Source organism: Bactrocera tryoni, chromosome 2, assembly GCF_016617805.1.
Source record: "Bactrocera tryoni isolate S06 chromosome 2, CSIRO_BtryS06_freeze2, whole genome shotgun sequence".
NCBI lineage: Eukaryota > Metazoa > Arthropoda > Insecta > Diptera > Tephritidae > Bactrocera > Bactrocera tryoni.
The window spans coordinates 17,700,646-17,722,066 of NC_052500.1; the positions used below are offsets into that span (position 1 = coordinate 17,700,646).

General features: G+C 35.2%; 2 protein-coding genes across 5 annotated transcripts in view; one reads left to right on the forward strand and one right to left on the reverse strand.

Annotated features, from left to right (window-relative positions):
• Positions 1 to 269: 269 nt before the first annotated feature.
• On the reverse strand, positions 270 to 4,668 carry LOC120767355 (dynamin-1-like protein). Its single transcript, XM_040093321.1, has 8 exons — positions 4,383 to 4,668; positions 3,338 to 3,482; positions 2,611 to 3,275; positions 2,070 to 2,521; positions 1,666 to 1,993; positions 1,367 to 1,604; positions 1,056 to 1,267; positions 270 to 990 (listed from the first exon to the last, which is right to left on the reverse strand). Exons 1-8 carry the CDS (start codon positions 4,482 to 4,484, stop codon positions 934 to 936), a joined length of 2,199 nt encoding a protein of 732 aa, XP_039949255.1. The 5' UTR covers positions 4,485 to 4,668; the 3' UTR covers positions 270 to 933.
• A 5,398-nt stretch (positions 4,669 to 10,066) lies between these two features.
• Positions 10,067 to 21,421, forward strand: part of LOC120767680 (ATP-binding cassette sub-family G member 1) — a 43,609-nt gene continuing 32,254 nt past the window's right edge. Inside the window, exon 1 of one of the 4 annotated variants that reach the window (XM_040093858.1) lies at positions 10,067 to 10,435. The gene's annotated coding sequence lies outside the window, so the exon portion shown is untranslated. Of the gene's footprint in view, positions 10,436 to 21,237; positions 21,253 to 21,421 lie in introns of those variants that run through there. The other 3 variants (XM_040093859.1, XM_040093862.1, XM_040093863.1) reach the window with 3 other exon arrangements.

The following is a 21,421-nucleotide window of genomic DNA, read 5'->3' on the forward strand; positions in this document are numbered from 1 at the left end:
GTGTTTCAGCTTACTACTCACATTTAAGCTATTAATATATATAATGGTTATTATTGCTCAACGTATCATAGAGGATAATATAATTAAGTTATTACAAAACAACTATATACATATTTTTTATTATTTTTATATTTTTTAACAGGGTAGCATTTTGTTTTATATCCAGTATTTATAGTTATATAATAGTGCATATTATAAGCAATATTTTTTTAATTAACTGAACTTATAAAGTCGTGTTTGTTTATGGGCGAGATTACTTAGCTGTTCTAAATATCTGATTATGACCAAACACATAACGAAAACAGAGACTACTAACAAATATCGACACATATTTTCCTTCATAACAAATTACTTTAACTAAGCACTTACAAGTTTTTATAATTTACTTAATTTGAATCAAAAGAAAATTATGATGTTTATTTATATATATTTTTTGGTTCGAAGTAGAATGAAATGCAATAGCGCGCTGAATTTAATATTTAAAAATTTTATATTATTACATTTTCTATCAGTACATAGAGTAAACTTTTTAAAAAAAATCACCGAAACATATACTAAATGTATATGTGTCTAGATTTCCACTTTTACCTGGTCTTTTGTTTACGAATCGAACGAAAGCAATTGACAGCACTAATGCTATTTAATATTTTATGCAACACTAATTCTTTTGTGAACTCAAAAATTATGCATGCGTTTGATTTGTGTATGTGTTGTTTTGCGTAAATGAGAAATTGTAGAATTGGTAAAGTAAATTTGAAGTGAATAATAAAAAGTAAACTTGACAATGAACATATGTATATAATATATATTATTTATGAATGCAGCTTTAATGAAAAATACAAATCACCAACTGGTGACGAAGCTCTAATGACGACATGTTGTATTTTAAATACATTTTCAAAGTCGCATTAGCCATATCACCAAAATGTCTCTTTACCACATATGCGTTTCGCGTATTTCGCTTATTATGTGGTTTGCCCTGGTAAGCGCCTGATAAAGATAGATCAAATTGTAGTACAATTGTATAAATATAACAATTTATGTAACGAACATACCTTCAACATATCGGCCGCCTCTTTTCGTCGCACCGCAATATGGTCAGACTCGTTGAGTAAAGTTTCTGCCCTTTCCGACTTGTACAAATGTGTGACTAGTTCGCTTTGTAAGTTATCCTTAACGTAATTAACTAAGAAATGCATTATAGCTTTTGGTACTGAATCCTGAATGGATTTGCGCACAATATAGAAATATGACTTAATTAAGCGTTCTGAAATATACCAAAGGAACAAGAATTCATATAAATAATTTTTGAAGAAGAAGTATAAAATATTTATATTAAAAATGAATATATAATAATAGAACTCACCAATAACATCACAATCCTTTTGTTCCTTATCAGTTAAGCGCCTTGAACCATGTTGAACTGGCATATCGGGCAATAAGTTAACTGGTTTTAAAGGGCTCGAAATATGATTATGCAAAGGAGTATTACTTGCAGAATTATCGAAGCTTTCTGGCGCTCTAACCGCTGGTGAAGTAGACGGTGCCGGAGGTAAAATTGTAGATAACCAACTATTACCCACGGCATTTTCACCAATATGATTCTGTAAATTTTTAAAATATAGTGTAAAAATTGAAAAGAACAATTTCATATAAATAACCTACTTGTTCTTGAGTATCATTTTGTTGTTGCTGTTGCTGCTGCTGTTGTTGATGCTGTGCTGTCACTTGAGGTGACGAATTGGAATTGCGTGGTGTTGTATTGGTGCGCCGTTGTACTTGTGCACTCAAATGGCTGAATGGCTCAATGATATTATCCGCCTTTAGTAGACTGGGAACTAATGCAGCATCCTTATGAAAGTCGGGGTGCTTGGTGTTAATATAAGCCAATTCGATAGCTACCAGATTTTCAACCATTACATTGGTGGCGGGCAGACGACGTCGCAGAAGTTGCGTAACCACATCAACAATTTTCTCGTGTAATTTCGGGAATCTAAATAAATGATTAAAATTGTTATTTATTAATGCCACTTTTATTACTACAATTTAATAAAAATAAGTGTGCTTACCGCAGCATTTCTTGTTGTACTTCATTGCCACAATGCTGTACAATGCGTTGCATTTCCTCGTGTATTAACTCTACGCAACGCAATGAAGGCTCCTCTAAGCGTCGTATTTGCCGTTTCACCAGTAATTCAAACGAAACCTCGGGTACGAAAAGTGCGGGCCGCGGACCAGTCGCATTGCGTATAGCTGTCAATATGTCCATTTTACTTAATCCGGATAATGGATGTATGGAATCAAGTGTACGGCCAAATGTCTCATGAAAAATATAACAAATGCGCGCTCCACCACAAAGTTCGGTCGTTTCAATATTGCGTGCGGTACCTTCGATCGTGGAATTGTAGGCACTAGCAAATTTGGTTATTATTTGTAGTAGTGTTTGACTTTTGTCCGAAACGTCTTCGCCATAAGAGTGTAATAGAGATTGAAATTGTGAAGACATTACGTTGACACGAGTCTGGAATTGATAAAAAAAAAAAAAGTAAAAAATAATAATAGGAACATTTTTAAAGTTTTTGACAATGTATGTTTGTACAAAATATTTACTTTCAGATCTGGTAAGCAATCGCGTATGTGATGCATAAGCAAACGATTTAAAGTTTTTGCTAAGTAAGGTGTGCCATTACGAGTAGCTAATGTAGGATATTTCCTTTGCAAAAACGCCGCTTCGTCTTTAAGTTGATCGTCAATTTGTTTCTTATCAATAATATCCTGTTGCGAACGATTTACCACACCAATAATTCCTAGTTTTACTGGTATTACTCGGCCACATAATATGTCAATAGCGTCAGTGCCGGCGTCCATGAGATCGAGTTTTGTAACCACAGCTAAGGTGCGTCGACCATCGGGATCACATTCTTTAGCCAATTTTAACGCTTCACTTGTCGCCATATCGGTGTTCGCGGCGGTCACAGCCAAAACGATAGAATTCGGATTATCAATAAACTTTAAAACCAAGTCTTTAATTTGTGCTTCGATGTCTTCTGGTTGATCACCAACAGGCACTTTAGTTATACCAGGTAAATCAACGAGTGTTAAATTTACGACGCGTGTTGAGAATATTTTCAGATTGATTGGTTCGGGACAAATGCCCTTGTTGGAGCCGGCAGCACGGTCAGTCTCTTCTTCAATTTCGTTGCGAATCTGATTGAAATCTGTAAAAATTTTCTTGGTGTGCAAGAATTTACCCCACTCTTCTGCATTAATTGTTCCTGCAAATATGAATATGTGGTATTTCACAATTATTGGATTAATAATTAAAAAGTTAGTTTACCATTTTCAGCCGAACGGTGCTCCCTGTCATCGAGAGGACAGTGAATCAGCTGTAAAATAAGTGGACGACGCGTCACTATACCTGTACCACGGGGTAGAAAAGAGCGTCCCACCAAACTCTCTATAACTGAACTTTTGCCGGAACTCTAAATTATTTTAAAAAAGAAAATTAAATATAATTCGAATCATTGTAATTATCACTATACTAGCACTTAGAATATTGTTTTTAAGTATAATAGGACCAACGTATGTACATATATGTCAATGCTTATCAGAAGTTATCAACTTTTATTCTTTATTCGCCCGCAATTTGGAGGTTTGATCAGATTTAATTAAATTCTGAAGGGCTAAAAATTTCTAAAATATCTTAACCTGATAACAATTTATTCTATGCTTTAGGCAACACTAAGCAAAATTTTACTAAAACTTTATTAATAATTAATCCAGCCGTGATTTGAAACCAACATCTTCCGAGTGGACATATTAAACACAAACTTACTCGATAAAGCGATCGTTTATAAATTATAAATCGTAACATTTAATTGGAACTGATTAATGGTCTTAACAGGTCTCGTGTTGCATGTTCTTATGTATAAATAAATATACGTACATATTAACGTACAGGTGTGTGTACGTGTCGCAGAATATGTGAATGAAGCTGTATACTGCCGTCATTGCAACAAAATGTTTAGTCGCATCACATTCGGTATTGATTTTTTTTACACAAATCACTTTGGACTTAGAGGTTACATAAACAATTTATAAACATATCGATTTATAATATTAATCCTAAAGTATTGACATTATTTCAAAGCCGGCTACTTCTATGCTATTATATAATTAACACAGAAAGGCAAATATTGTTTAAACTGTTCCACATAAAAATATTTCATCTTCATAACCCTTAATTGCAATCTGCAAAAAATTGCCAATTGGCACATGCTACCCTAGGCTTATACTACAAGCCATTCAACTGCAGTTTTATCAGTTCATAATATGTATGCTGATAACATTTAACTCTACTTTCGATCGAGCTAATCACTTACCTGACTTCCAAGTACTACAATTTGAGGCAATTGTATAGAATCCGATCCTACTGTGTTGAAAACATCTTGCAATTTATTTATAACCGGAATAAGAGCTTCCATTTTGACAATGACACTCACAATCACACTAAATTAATAGTTTAGCTTAAGTTTTAGTTAATATTTGTTCCTTACAGTATTACACCTTTATTTTGGGGACTTTCTACAACATGTAGTCTATTAAATACAGTTTTCGCACAATTCTTCTATTTTTAATGTCTATTCGGTGGAAAACTGAAAATACTGACGACCATTTATGTCAAACTAAAAATGTTACCAACATTTGCACAAATTGCGAATCCAGTGTTTCATTATCATTATAAATGTCATATCATAAACACAGGGTGTATAAAATTACTAGGGCGGATCGTTGCCTCTGTTATAGGTTTATGTTTATTAAATGATCAAGATGATCAAACGGGTTGACTTCCGAATATTCATACATTTTTATATATATATAAATATAAAAATATATATACATATATATACATATATAAAAAGGCTTAAAGCTTTTGGCTTGGGTGAAAAATTGGCATATACAAAGCTATCTGTTCTTGTCTTAGGGCCGTTTTCACAATGTCTGGTTAGTAACCATCTGTCAGTTAAGTTCTAGTTAAAAAAAAAGAGATTCTTTACCGAAAGAAGGAGTCTTGGTTAAGTTAACCACAATTTAACTGACAGATGCCTGTTAACCAGACATTGAGAAAATGGCACTTAGAATACTAACCTTAACTGTCAAATTGCAAGACATTTCATCCGAGTCCGTTCCGATTACTTAGACCCGACAGGGGTGTATGATCATTTGAATACTTTAAATAAGTAAACAAAAAAAGCCGCTTTTGCATACGCAACAAAAACGCAAAAAAAAAAAAAACATTTCATAATATTAGAATTTTTATAGTATTTATTATTTATACATATGTATGTATATTAAGAATGCAATCTGAAACCTTCAATATGTGTAGTGCTTTCGTGCAGCCAACATGATCAGTTTGCTTAGAAAACGCAACAATTTAATTTAACGTAAACGACGAAGTGGTAATTACGTTTATGACGTTTTCGCGTTGCGTTTATTTGCTATATATTATGAGATATATACAGTCTAAAGTGTAGCAATTACTTTAATTTTTCAAATTGTGTTGTACAAGTATTAGTTAAAATTTTCCTTACTATGTAAACATAATACGAGGGCTGTTGGAGAAGTACGCTCAGCCAAGTGTATCGAACTAAAAGCACGTTGAAAAATTAATCGATATTTACCCATAATTAATATATAATAATACTTATCGGCACTGCACTCGTATGTGTGTATATAGAAAAAAATATATTTACATACGATTTAAATATTCAATTGTCATTTTGTAGTCTTACATTTTTCAAGAAATTGATAATTTTCCAGTTATAAGTATTTAGTATTTAAAAAAATTGGCGACTGATGTGCTAAGAGGTCTGCGGCGCTGATTACGAATTTGAATTCAAAAATCTTCCATCATATACAGCTATTTTTGTAAATGATGGTGGTTTGACCGTTACACTCCTGGACCTTGTCCTCCCAAGGAACAAACTCAGGTTATTTGTCGCCTTTTACACTAGCCATTGAAAGCTCACTTCTTGAGCACGACTTCTACGTGTTAGGAAATTTTTGCTATAACTTTCGTTTCGAGTTTCCGAGTGAAAGGTTCTGCAGAAGATTTATGATCCTTTGCGCTTTGGCCACGGCGAATACCGCATTCGATGGAACGATGAGCTGTATGAGATATACGACGACATTGAAATAGTTCAGCGAATTACGAGACAGCGGCTACGCTGGCTGGGTGATGTCGTCCGAATGGATGAAATCACACCAACTCTGAGAGTATTCGACGCAGTACACGCCGGTCGAAGCAGAGGAAGAGGAAGACCTCCACTCCGTTAGAAAGACCAGGTGAAGAAGGACCTTGGAATCTCCAATTGGTGCCAAACAGCGCAAAGGAAGAACAACTGGTGCGCTGTTGTAAATTCGGCTATAATCGTGTAAGCGATATTATTTATTAACGGGCTTTTCATTTGCGATATAGGTATGTATATGTATATAAGAATCTGGAAAAGAGCACTTTGTAAATGCAACAATAGGTTTTGAATTAAAAAAGTCTTGAAGAGTTTCAAACTAATTTAGAGTTCTATAAAATAACATATGTAAGCTTGTATATTTATCGGAGAAGTTTAAGTATTTTGTGGCAAATTACGCTGTATTATGTAATTGAAAGAGCGCATGCGCACGCAATCAGCAGTCACTCGTTGTGTTAGTGACATTGACATTGAAGCTGAAAACGACATTGTAGTGGAATTTGAGAATGCTGCAGCGAATACTTGTAATGTCGTGGAGTTAATAAAATTGCTGGCAAGCTAGTCATAATATCTGTCAGGATTGACTGGGTGACTGAAAGAGCAAGTCATGATTTAGAAAAAGTGTGTATACATACATATATAATAATAGTTTTTATTTATTCTCCCTTACCGTTCTGCTTTCAAACTAGTTTTGAACGACATACATGTACATATGTATATGTTTACACAGTCATTGGCTTACTTCTTTTTTCAAATATTAATGAGATGTTAATGAAGTTTGTGTTCTTGTGTTCTTAAGCGATTATAACTATAATTTATTTTGTCAAGTAGGTAGGCGAATTAGCGTTATTGGCTATACTATGGAATGACCTTAATTCTACAATGTTATGTGCGTGTATAAAGCACATATGTATGTATATACATATATATGAAATACTTAAAAAATGAGAGTTTAACTCATATCACTGGTCGGCGTGAGTGTCACACGAGCACTGGCCAGGCACGTTGCCTGCGTTTCTTATATAGAGCAAGCTGGCTGACAGCTGCCGTTGAAGTCACAATGTGACTTTCAGCTCACATCACCGGTCGGCATGAGCGTCACACAAGCACTGGCTAGGCACGCTGCCTGCGTTTCTTATATAGAGCCAGCTGGCTGCTAGCTGCCGTTGAAGTCACAATGTGACTTTCAGCTCACATCACCGGTCGGCATGAGCGTCACACAAGCACTGGCTAGGCACGCTGCCTGCGTTTCTTATATAGAACCAGCTGGCTGCTAGCTACCATTGAAGTCATATTGTGACTTTCAGCTCACATCACCGGTCGGCATGAGCGTCACACAAGCACTGGCTAGGCACGCTGCCTGCGTTTCTTATATAGAGCCAGCTGGCTGCTAGCTGCCGTTGAAGTCACAATGTGACTTTCAGCTCACATCACCGGTCGGCATGAGCGTCACACAAGCACTGGCTAGGCACGCTGCCTGCGTTTCTTATGTAGAGCCAGCTGGCTGCTAGCTGCCGTTGAAGTTATAATGTGACTTTGTGACTTTCAGTTCACATCACCGGTCGGCATGAGCGTCACACAAGCACTGGCTAGGCACGCTGCCTGCGTTTCTTAAATAGAGCCAGCTGGCTGCTAGCTGCCGTTGAAGTCACAATTTGACTTTCAGTTCACATCACCGGTCGGCATGAGCGTCACACAGGCACTGGGCAGGCACGTTGCCGGCTTTTCTTATGTAGAGCCAGCTGGCTGCTAGCTGCCGTTGAACTCACAATGTGACTTTCAGTTCACATCACCGGTCGGCATGAGCGTCACACAAGCACTGGCTAGGCACTTTGCCTGCGTTTCTTATATAGAGCCAGCTGGCTGCTAGCTACCGTTGAAGTCACATGGTGATTTTCAATTCACATCACTTATGCTATTATTTTGACCATAGCTGTATGTGTCATACAAGTTTAGCAATTTATGTCACTAGGCTCATATGTTTCAATGCACGCAATGAGTTTTGACCGGAAGGCGAGGTAGGAAGTCCTATCACGGGAATATAGAACAAAGTCTGAGAAATCGAAGATTTATAGCCCAGTGCTTTCATAACTTAACAGGACATATACATACATATACATACATATGTCATAAACTCATTGGAATGAAGAGTTTTTTCATAGGGACGCTGCAAAGTAGACCAATTGGTACAGTAAACGACGCCATATTTTTCCCCACTCTTTTTACATTTCTCTTCAGTAAAGTTTGCAATTAAAAATTTAGTACCGAAATTTGGAGTCAGTGGCCTCAACTTTAAGAGCGCTACGTCCAATTTATAGTCGTCATAATCCTCCTGTCAGATCAACATTTGAGTGTCTAGTGGAAAGTTTTGAATCCACAAGCACAGTACAAAATGTTCCCGTGCCAGTGAGACAAAGAAGTGCCGCTAGCGCATCAATTAAGGAAGACCTAAATCAGTCTCTCACACGTTGTTCTCAAGCGTTGGGCATCTCTGTGACGTCGTTGTGGCGAGTTTTGCGAAAATATCTTGGCCTACATCCTTGCAAGATCAAATTGACGCAAGAACTGAACCCGCTTGACCGCCAGAATCGTCGAGTGTTCTTGAATTGGAGTGAGCAACAACTTTAAAATGATCCGGGTTTGCATGGATGATCTTCAGCGATGAGGCTCATTTCTGGCTGAACGACTTCAGCGATAAGCAAAATACGTGTTTTCGGTCAGGCAGCAATCCCTATGTACTCCATGAGTTACCATTACATCTTGAAAAATTACGGTTTGGTGCGGTTTATGGGCATACGTATTTTTGATCTCAAAAAACGCGAAAACCAGTGGTTGCTAAGCTTTATCACTTTTACAAATAAACAAGTGAATGTTATGACCTTTCGACAAGACCAAAGGGTTTTCAGCTCATATAATAGCTGAAGTATCCCCGTACTGGATAGGAGAGTAAGTCCACGCAATTTTTGACCGCAAACAAACTCATACTTTGATAAGCATGAAAAAATGTCTCCTAATCACCCGGCAACGCGATTATTTGCATACAAAAAGGAATATATCGTCACCTGATATGCAAAATAACGTAACAACATTTTCGGAAATTTACAGTGGCATGAATTAAACACGAAATAAAATGGAACATGAGTGAAAAAAACTTTTAATATTGGTTAAAACTGGTTTATATCTGAGCGCAGAACCTGAAAATGTTGGACATATGTAATATTATTTATGCAATTTGAAGTAGTGAATCTTAATCAATAAGACACTCAATTTCGAATTTTTTGATGATACGTTATTTTGCATTTCAGGTGACGATATGTAGTTGCATACATAAATTATAATTTTAAGCCATAGACAGAAAGCTCGTAGTTAGTCTGGTTTTTGATTCTCAAATCCGGTTGAAGTGCTCGCGCTCGCTCGCAAAGTCTCTAACTGGGGTTTCCTGAACTTAAAACACAGGTCTCGGTTGGCTGCCGCCTGTTCAACGTAATATTTGCTCGTAATAAATGTGTGCTACATACATATGCATACAGAAATGTACATATACATACATATGTATGAATAGAATATTCGTATATATCGTGTTGCTGATATTTATAACTACATAGTTAATTGTATTGTCGCTTTTGCGCTTCTCATTCTCAACAATCAAGTCACTATAAAGTGAACTGTCATATTGCTGGCGGCGGCTGCTGCTGTTTCTTTAAAACATACCTACAAACTCAGATATGGACGTACTTACGTATTATAGATATGTGTGTGCGAATAAGTGTGCTGTCGATTGGTGCGAGTTTGTATATTGCTTTTTAGCGAATAACTAAAATTATTAGAAGCCAGTCGGCAAATACCATCGAAACAACGCGGAACTAACAGTAACTAGTTCGAAAACTCGGAAGTTCTTAAGTTTAACTGTCTTACTGGGCTTTTGCCTTCTTAGTTCAAGCGCGCTGGCGAAGTGTAAGATTTTGTACTGTGTTTGCGTAAAGTTTGAATGTGAGTCGGAAAAAAACAAATAATAAATAAAAATTATACTAAAAAATAAATAAATAAAAAAAGCAAACAACGGAACGGAACGTATTTAAAAAGAAAACCAATATATTGTGTGATAAGTGTTTCCAATACAGGAGTAATAAAGTGTTTTTTTAAAACTTGAACAATTTTTTATATTTGAGGAGACTTCGAAATACCATGTAAGCATTATATGATATAGAATGTTGGTTACAAAAATAAAAACTAAACAAAAAAAAACAAATTTTATAAAAAATGTATTTAAGAAGTTGTAAGCATTTTACGATTTTGTGTAAACTCCGGCATACCAATTATTTTATTTCTGATTATGACATATGAAATTTAATTTTCTCCAGAATACTCTGTTATTTAAGTGCTTCAGAATTGGATATTTTTTGTAAAAGACACCCATTGCATCTGGTTGAATATGACATTGCTGACTCGCCCAAAAGTTGTAACTGCCCACGGAGTCACATTAGCCAACTAAGGGTGATACATTTCGAGGTTCCCTACTTTTTTTTACAAAGAAAAAACACAGAAACTTCAATTCAATTCAATTTAATATGGAATGTTTATTATCATCCGAAAGCCCATTCTTTGGAATTTATTCTTTGAAGTTTACTCCTTTTAAATGCCGCGGCTACGTCTCAGCTGGCCCATCAGTTGAGCCCAATTTTCGATGACTCGTTCGAGCATTTCGACTAGTAACTGGCGAATGACACGCGTGACGTTTTGCTTCAAGACCTGAATCGAAGAGGTATTATTCAGATAGACTTCAGACTTTCAGGTATCAAATAGTCGGTTATCAGACGCGATAACGGTCGTCATTGACGGTTACGTTCTCACCGGCATCATTTTTGAAGAAATATGGACAGATGATTCCACCGACACACAAACCACACCAAACCCTTGTTTTTTCTTCAATCTCTTCAGGTTGCTCTTCGTCCAAAATATGACAATTTGCTTGTTTACGTACTCATTGAGCCAGAAATGAGCCTCATCGCTGAACAAAATTGGGCTCAAAAACGTCGGATCTTCTTGGAACTTTTCAAGAGCTCATAGAAGGAAGCGAAGTTCCTTAGGGATGTCGAGCGGCTTCAGTTCTTGCACAAGCTTTTTTTTGTATGCTTTCAATTTAAGATATTAACGTAAAGTGAGCCAAGTCGTTCCATACGTTAGTCCTAGTTGTTCAGGTCTCTCCATTATGAAATGCCAAACAATTTTGAACAGAAATAACACGACAGCTTGACGCGACACACGCGTGATCTGTCCAAAAGGCTATTGAAAAAACTACCTCTACTTGAATCACCCTTTATATGCTTAATACGATTATATTGTATTTGACTTGCAATCGACAAAGCAATAGTTGAGAGGTGGTTACCGAAATTTATTGTGTTGTGAAAGCTGATCGCACAAATGAATAAAAATTATATAAAAAATATGGGGAAGAACTTAAAATCGTTGTTAAGCCGTTTAGATGAAGGAGAATGGTAAACATACATATAATAAAATATGATAAAATATTTTTACTACTCCTCTTTGAGAGTTAATTATTATGGAGATTTTTTTCTTTCTGATAAAATTTTACTATAGACATACTTATGTATATGCGGTTAAGATGTTTTATTTTTATATTTATTAATATTTCTTGTCTTATATTGCTTCTTTAACGAGTTATCTGCATAATCAATTCTTAACTATTCTGTATACATACATAGAAATATATATTTTTCGTATGTTTAATTATAAATATCAGACGTTAATAAATTATCAAAATGTTTCTCCAATTTCCATAATTATTGGTTTAAATAAATTATTTTGTCGAATGCAGATTCAGATAGAATAAAATAGAAAAAACAAAAACTCGTTACACACAGGGTGCATTCCAAAGTAAACAGGACTTTTTGAATCTAGCGCCCCCTGGTGGCGCCATCTATATGTCGACTGGTGCGTTAGAATCTTTTATCTTTACCGATTGTCCAGTGAGTCATGACATTTCATCAATTGAAAATGAAGTTATTGCGTTTTAAGTGTCAGTATGTTTGTGTTATCGGTGCGAAAATGAGCTTCGCACAGAGAACCAACATTAAATTTTGTTTTAAAACTGGTAAAACTTTTAGCGAAACGTTTCAATTGATGAAACAAGTTTATGGCGGTGATTGCTTATCCCTTAGCAGAGTGTGCGAGTGGTTTCAACGTTTTCATAGTGATCGCGAGGAGATAAATGACGATCAACCTGTGGGCCAATCAAAATCCGTGATCACCGGAAATTCTATCGAAACTGTGCGTGAATTCATCAAAAATTGAAATTCATGGAAATGAAATTGAACATCTCCAAAACATCGATTTATCGCATTTGGACCGAACATTTGGGCTGACGAAAGGTGTGTGCACTGTTTGCTCTGCACAAATTGACTGACGACCAAAAATTGCTCAGAATCCAACATTCGAATCGTCGCTTCTGACCGATTATTTGACCAAAATTACATTTTAACTATTAACCACTCCCCTTATTCACTTGATATGGCACCGTGCGACTTCTTCCTTTTCGGAAAAATGCATTTGCTCATGAAAGGAAAGCATTATGCAGACGTAGAAGCCATTCAAAAGGCTTGCACTGGCATACTGGCGGCCATACCGGCCAACGAGCTAAAACACTCGTTCGACATGCTTTTGGACCGTGCAAAAAGCTGTTTTGAAGCAGAAGGAGACTATCTTGAATAAAATAAATTGATTTTGCCGAAAAAACCATTTGTTCTTTGTTTTTTAAGTACTGTTTACTTTGGAACGCACCTTGTATATTAGAATTTAAATATTTAGGTAGAAAAAAGGAAAAAATAAAAAGCAAATTGAAGTATAACAAAATAATTAAAAAAAAACACAAAACACAAAACTGTAATACCCTTCACTCTGAATCTGATGATCCTTACCTTGATTTTGATTGATCAGTTTGCATGACAACTACATATACATATGTTAATAGTGGTCTGATTTCGACAATATGCTTAGATATACATATGCTATATGTCTATATTTTCCATATTTTCGACAGACGAACGAACAGATAGGCGGCATGACGGACACAGCTAAATTGACTCGGCTAATAACTATAATCTGTTCAGTGTTTAATGAAGTTTAATAATGCTATGGACCCTTCGAGGATAATATTATAATACTGTAACTTATCAGTTATAATATATCTATTAATTGCAATTTCAGCAATTTAGACCCTAATTGGAATTTAATTAATGATAAATTTATGTAAAAGTGGTCACGTAGCCCTATAATGATATTCAGGGGAACGAAATATCATCAAAAAATTTGCTATAATAGCAAGTAGATAAAAATTAAAATTAAAATGTTCGAATGGTTAAAAAAAAACGAAAAAAAAAATCAACATATACCATATACGGCATTAATTTCGACGTGGCCTTTTATGGCAATTAAGTGTTTCTTTAAGTACCTTCAATTTGTCCCTTATAATTACAGCATTTGATAGCACTGCATAAATGTGCACGTATGTATGTATGTGCATAGAGTGTGTATAATATTTTTTGAAAGTTCATATATTTACATAGATATTCATATATGTGAATATACACGTGCATATTGTAAATCTGTTAATTTTCTCATAAAACTGCTGAGTAATTATCACAATAATTATATATAATATTACGCCTGTTACTTATTACGGGTTCCTAAAATTAGTTGTTGAGATGTATATGTATGGATAAATATGTATTTACATTTGCACTTACGTCAATAATCTCAAATAAACGCTTCTCTCTACAACAAATATTATCGTAAAAGAAATACTATATAGTAATTGCCGATATCATAACTTTTCCACTGATGTTTCCTTGGAGAAAAAAGAAACGCCGCAATTAAAACAGCAAATATGGTAGGAATAGATGCTCCTATTACATTCATATACTAATATGTTTGTACAAATATACACATGTGTATCATGAAAAACCAACAACAATATTCTAACTCAATATTTATAAAGACTTTCGTGCAAATACTGCACGCCTGTGAACTCGAGCACTTGTTGCAACAAATAAACTGTTTTGCACTATGCACATATGTACATACATACTTGTACATCGTCAACTAAAATGCAAAACCATGCATGACCAAAAAATCAAAATTGAGTTTGCTACTGATTACGATTTAATGTATTATAATATACATTGTATATACATACTTACAAAATTAAAAGCTGCTATCAGATATAACCAATTTATAACTGGAATTAAAATTTTGCTTTCATATGAGTTGTTTATAATTTATATCGTTCTTTTTCTCCTGCCAACTTATTAAAAGCCATGTTATGTTATTTTATATTTTAAGTGACGATATGTATGTAAGTATATACAAGTATGTATACTAATGCGAGCTGCTATAATTATAGAAATTAAATATGTTTGTAATAGTAATCAATTTTATAAAATTTCCTTTCATTTTACTGAAATTTTATTATATAATCTAAATCTGTTAGAGAATTAGGTATCATATTGTGGACTTTCTCCTAAGCTGAGTAAAACAAACTTCAATAAAATGTAGTCTCAATAATTGCTGGGGTACGTTGACGTATAGTTTTATTAGTATGATATGTGTATGTATAGCTGTTCCTGTTTTGCTTCAAATGAGCAGCTTCTTTAGTATAAGGGGCGTTTATGAATCTTCAGATCAATATCTTAACACTGAGTGAATAGTTCGTGTATAAACAAATGGACAAACGGACAGACAGACGCTGATGGCTAAATCAACTCAGCTCATCATGCTGATCATTGATATATACACTGGTGTTCACGTAATTAAGGACACTTCTTTTTCTTTCAAAACATTGGTTTATTTCATAATTCAAAAACGACATGTTTTTGTATATTTTGACTTGGTCAACTTATTAAGGATACTTCAGGTTTTAGTTTATTATGTTAGAAATAATTCCAAAAAAAAACAAATTTTCAATAGAAAATGTTTCAAGTTACTATTTAGTCGGATAGACTTTTGATTGAAGCATAGCTTTGCAACTTCTAAGCAGACTACGAATTAAACGCTGACATCGCTCAGTTAATATGCACAGCCATATTACTTGACATTTTGCTATAATTGTCAGCGTTTGATTTCTTTCCAAAGCCCCTTTTGATATCTGCCCCGAGGTTTTCGATTGGATTCAAGACCGGACTCTGGGCCGGCCAATCCAAAACCGTGATGTTTTCGGACGAAACTCGAGTTTGAATACTTCTAGCAGTGTGTTTGCGTTCTTATCCTGCATAAAAATGCAGTATGCAGACATGTCTTCCACTACAAATGCCTTCTGGTACTCGTCCCAGTGGTCTGAGTCAATGGAGTGAAAGTCGAGTAGAAAATCGGTCGGCTGTGTATGTATTGTGATTGAAGCTTCTTGACGACGATCTTTCTTTGTGTTTGTTGTCGTGCGTTTTTTGCTGCACAGAGGTGGGTGCATATCTTCGCTGAAACAAGATAGTGGTCCGAGTCAATGCTGGGACCTCAGAGCATACGCAAGTCTAAAACACTGGAGACGTGTCTTCCGTCTATCACATCTTTGGCTTTTCGATCCGGAGACAGCCAGGTAGCTTGATGAGTTTTACTATGCTGGAATTTGGTACAACAGATAACCATATTTCGGGCTCCGGCGAAGTCGATCGGCCTCAACCAATTTGGGGATGTTTCATCATGGAGGCTGAATTTATCGACCGTTGTGCCAAAGATACCTTCTTTGCCCAACCTGTCGTTAAAGTCGCCAATCATGATTTTGAAGGCAGATTATTTTCAGTTATTATCAATAGGCAGGAGGTCAGTATGATTCTTACCTAGTTTTTTCAAACAGTGCATAAATCAAATTTTTCCTTTATTAAATTTCTTTTACTCGTATGTACAAAATCAAAATCGGTCGCCCTAGTTAATTCAAGAAAATTATTGTAGAGTCTGTCATGGTGAATAATGCGCACTGCTGCTAATATTATGTCATTCCTAAGCATCAATGTGTGTGTTGCCATTTGAAACGCTACGTCATATAGAATGTACACTTAACCCTTGGCATTAGCAATGCTATTAGGTCAATAATTCAGAATTTCGTAAAATAGAACAACTTGTATACAAGTTTCGACTTTGGCTTTACTAAATTCAAAAAAGGGGTGATGAAATGAAACAGTACATGTTACAAATTGTATCGCAAATAATCTGTTGAGGAAGATGTTAGTCACTCACTGACTTATACTTATTTATGGCAGCATTTTAAGTAGCTGGACCATTGGAGTATATTTCAAGCTGGCGTTTTTTCCATTGCCGCAGAGCTAGCCTCTAATGCACCTGCGGGAAATTCCAGAGTCAACATCTACGCAGACAGCCAAGCAGCAATCAAGGCAGTAACGTCGTAGTCGTCGGAAGCAGGGCAGCAGAGGAAAGTGTTGCCAAAAGTAAGCAACTTTACTTCCACTGGGTGTCAGGTCACAAAAGCATCAAGGACAATGAAATAATGGACGAGATTGTCAAGAATGGTGTACGGCTAACATCCGAAAACTTGAACAACATTGGACCCATGCATTGTCTATACGATGATCTGGACAAAAATATGATAAAGAGAACCAAAACCCGATGGAACAAGCTACCTGGATGCAAAACTGCAAAAGTCATGTGTAAAACGGTAGATCGGAGGTACACAAAATTCCTATTGGTACTCGATAGAAGAGACTGTAGGAACATGATCGGAATACTAACTGGTCACTGTTTGGTGGCGACACTCGCTCGCAAAATGAGACTGACAGATCGAGAAAACTGCAGGAAATGTCTAGAGCAAAGCACCAGGGAAACAATAGAGCATCTCTACTGCGCTGTAAGCATTTGGTATGAAGAGGTATCAATAGTGAATCTGAGTCTGCTGAAATTTGCGTCAAGTGCAGGCGCCCTTAAGGATGACTACTTTTCATGTAACTAGGAACTGAACTCCATCTGGTGTGAAAGGACCAACACTGGTCTATGCGTGGCTCATTGGCCTACCAGACTAACCTATATTTATTTAGTAATGAGTGTAGTGTGATGTAAGTGAATGTACTAGTATTATGTACATACATACATATGTATATGAAAGCGTGATGTATTACAATGACCTTGACCTGTTATCAAATTTATGTGCAAGAGAAAATGTACTAAGCAGACCGAGGAGGGTAAATATTGAAATAAGAGAGAGTTGTATATGTGTAAAAATATATGTAATATGGAGTTCATAAATACATTCATCATTCATGATGTCATCAATTGACGCATAGTCATTGCGTCTATTCACGCGATAAATATTTTTACATAAGTACATGTACATGGCATGTACTACAAGTATGTACCTATGTTGTTATATGTATGTATATTTCTAATTCGAATACCCATATTTATCAAAATATTGCAGTCTACTGTGTGGTTTTAAATCTGTAAGAAAATACGTCGGAGTGGTCTCGCAAATTTTGAGTTGAGGAAGAAAGTACTAAACTTTATAAATTCTAAAAATGTTAAATAATTTTTTCCAACCAAAGACGAGATTCCAACAAATTTATGACCTTATGACATTTGTTCGAACTTGGCTTGATCCAATTTTGATGTGCTCAAGACTTCATATAGACAAAGTGGGTTCAATTAACTTTACAACTATTAATTGGCAGTCTGAAGTATGTATGTTATTATTAAGATTCAATTTTGACGCCGAAATCAATTTCATATTAGTATACGGATATTTTTATATTCTGAACAGAAGTTTGCTATGAAATTTGTAATACCCAGTTGGAGACCCGAACTGAGTCCGTCTGTGCCCGCTTGTCTGTATATTCGCCAAATAGTCCTTCAGTTATTGAGATATCGTTCTGAAAACGTGCACAAGTCTTTTTCTCCCCAAGGAGGTGGTCATGTGCCGAAACCGCCGATATCAGATCACTATATCATATGGCTGCCATACAAAAGGATCGATCAAAATTAAGTTCTGTAATGGAAAACTTTTTATTTTACGAGATATCTTCGCGAAATTCAACACAGATTATTGTTCATGGCAATGCTTTAATACCTGAACATATTGTTCAGGGCGGACTACTATAGCATATAGCTGTCATTTAAACAGACCGATCAAAATCAAGTACTTTTATGGAAAATTTTTTATTTAATGAAATCAAAGTTAACCTTTTTTCGAATTTTCAATTAATTTTCATTTCTACCGTTATGGGAAAAAGTTTAGCTTCCAGGTGCAACAAATTGCATTATGCGAGTTTCTAATGAAAATCAAAATTGAATTTAGCTCGTGAATATTTTATACCTCTGCACGTACTACCTTGTTCAACAGCTACTTGTCTACGTTTTTTTTTTTAATTTTCTTGGAAGCAACTGGTGTGTTTCACATGACGATATCCTTTGACATGAAACGATGATAGCTTTGCCCTGCTGCCTCCACCAACCATATTCTAACGTCAATTTCATAATTTCATTATTGCAATTCTTTACCCCGCAGAGTAAATAAAGAACTTTTGTTGTTGTTTGTTCGCTGTTAATATTTGTATGCTCACTTTGCTTTCTAATGTAATCATAGTAAACATACAAGCATGCATACAAACGAATACTTATCTACTTATGTACATATATGTGTGTATGTAGTTTTAAAAAAAATTTAGACATATTTGCAATATTCCATGCACATGTACATACATATGAGTAGATATATTTGTATATAAATATTTGTACATATATATGTACATACATATGTAGAGATGTGTAAGTACGCATGCACAATGAGCATTCTAATTCTTTGATTGTGCCATTTGTGTGGTTAGATGAGTGCATTAGTGTGTGGGCCACCGGCAGCAAACGCTATTCAATTGACTTCGTGAGTGTAATAAGCAACAACAAAAATTGCAAGAGACCACACAAAGAAATTGCCATAGAAAATGCACAAAAACAAAAAGCAAAGGCAGAAAAAAACCATATTACACCTACAACAAAAATCGTCAAATGCATACATAGATAGCGTAAAATAGAAACAACAACAACTATATTCGCATTCAGCGTAAAAATGATATCATTTGGAGGAAAGGCAGCGGTCGCAATGCTCTCTGCAGGTTTGTCGCCAAATAAAGGCGGCACTGGTCGTGGTCTGGAGTGCTCTTGTTTGCTGCAAGGCGGCTGTTAGTACAAAGTTTGTGGGTTCGATTTTAAACTGATGATAATAATCAGTGAAGTAAGTATGTTCTATATGTACATATAAAACTTGATAAATCCACTTCCTGCATTGTAAAATAACTTGAAAGACTTCGGCTCATTGTATTTCTATATAGAGATCTTTGACTTGATTTTGAAAGGTGGGTTTGTATGGCAGATATAGATATGATATAGGGCTTTAATGTAAATAATATATTCTGAGATAGTAACGTTGCCTTGGACAGTTGTCCATGCCACATTTTGTGAAGTTTTTTTTCTATGGCACCTACATATATTCTACAGTTGTCCGACATCGGCGATTCCGACAAACACGCTTCTTGAGGAAAAAATAACATTTTTTTAGATGGATATATCAAAAACTAAATGTCTAGTTCGTGTGTGTACAGATGGATAGACACACGGATATGACTAAATCGACTAAATAATTCCCGCGACAGTCGGGTCTGCGTAACCGGAACGGACCCGGATTTTTATATGGCCAAGGACTGTCAACTCGGCAGATTTCTGTCGCTATAACAACAACTAAATGAACTCGGTTCGTCACTTTAATCATTTATACTTATACATATTTTAGAGAGTTCCGAACTTTCCTTCTGAGTGTTACAAATTTCGGGACCGACTTAAAATACCCTGCACCCTGTAAGTTCTACCTTCATAACTCAAAATAATAAAGTAATATATTGGGATTTATAATAATAAATAAATAAATAAATATGTACCATTTTGGTCGACCACTTTTTGCTAGAGATTATTCCATCAGTGTAAAATTTTCATCAGTGTAAATCGAAATTTCGCAATTTCTATAAAGGAAGCGAGCGAATCATTGTTGTGCAACACGAACTGAGACAGCATCGTCTCCGACTTCCAACGTCACAAATTTCATTGGTGGTTTGGGCACTCTTCCTTTTTTTACACAAAAATTTAAAAATATATCGAATTTATTCATTATTTTCACTAATTTTTGAACAGCTGTAATTTTTTTCAACTTTTCCGAATTTAATTTTTAATGCGAAAAGACTTTTTCGACTACTCAATGTAAAAATTTAATCTTTTTATCAAGAATTTTTCGTTTCAAACTATATTTATGTAGTAGCGGATGTCTTCACTTTCTCTAGCTCAGACGCAAACCACATGTTGCACATGTAACTCGGGCCCGAAACCGTCCTTATTTGAAACATCGTAAAATCATTATGTGCATATGTATGAGCAATGCCCATATACGCACACACATACATATTACGCATAGAAATTCGTTTATGGTATGTGCATCAATGCTAGCAAAATTTTAGTATTTCAGTAGTTTAGTAGTTTCCTTAGGCGACTCGATGTGGCAGCAACAATCAATTGCGACGCGCGTGTCGTATAATGTTTTTGTTTTGCAACAAAAGATAACTTCGTATGTTTTTTCGAGCGTGCCGTTTTAATTGCCCGGAATTGTTGTATATAATGTGATAAGTGAAAATAAAGTTTTAAAAGATTTCATGAAAATTTGTTATCATGGCGATTATGTCCTTACTGTGGGAGCGCCATAACCTTTGAATGTGATTAAATAAGTGAATGGTCAATAAAAGTTAATAACGAATAATTAAAATTAAAAAAATTTACGGTTGTTTCCAAGTTAAAATTTTTAAATATTATTCGTTTTGCAATAAAGAAAACAGATTATTAACATAACCAAGGGAAGTTATAAATTTTAATTGAATTGATTGTTTTGATAAAAAACAAATTAAATAAACTGAAAAAATATGGTATAATTGAATGGCAGTGTGACCATTGGAAATAGGTTAGTTTACCGGTATTGAACTTTTATGTAGTTTCATGAACTGTAAAGTGAAGTAATTGTTGCAACCTCCTAACATAAAATCTGACAATGCTTACTGAGCTAAATAGGGTTATTTTGCCGAAAGAATGGACTTTTGTGGGATGAAGAAAGGGTATATTCCGTACAGAGT

Coding starts and splice junctions, on each gene's coding strand:
- LOC120767355 (XM_040093321.1), bottom strand. CDS start 4,484: ATGGAAGCTCTTATTCCGGTTATAAATAAATTGCAAGATGTTTTCAAC. Junction 2,522..2,610: donor ATTGCTTACCAGATCTGAAA/GTAAATATTTTG, acceptor TATCAATTCCAG/ACTCGTGTCAACGTAATGTC. Junction 1,605..1,665: donor AAAATGATACTCAAGAACAA/GTAGGTTATTTA, acceptor AAAAATTTACAG/AATCATATTGGTGAAAATGC.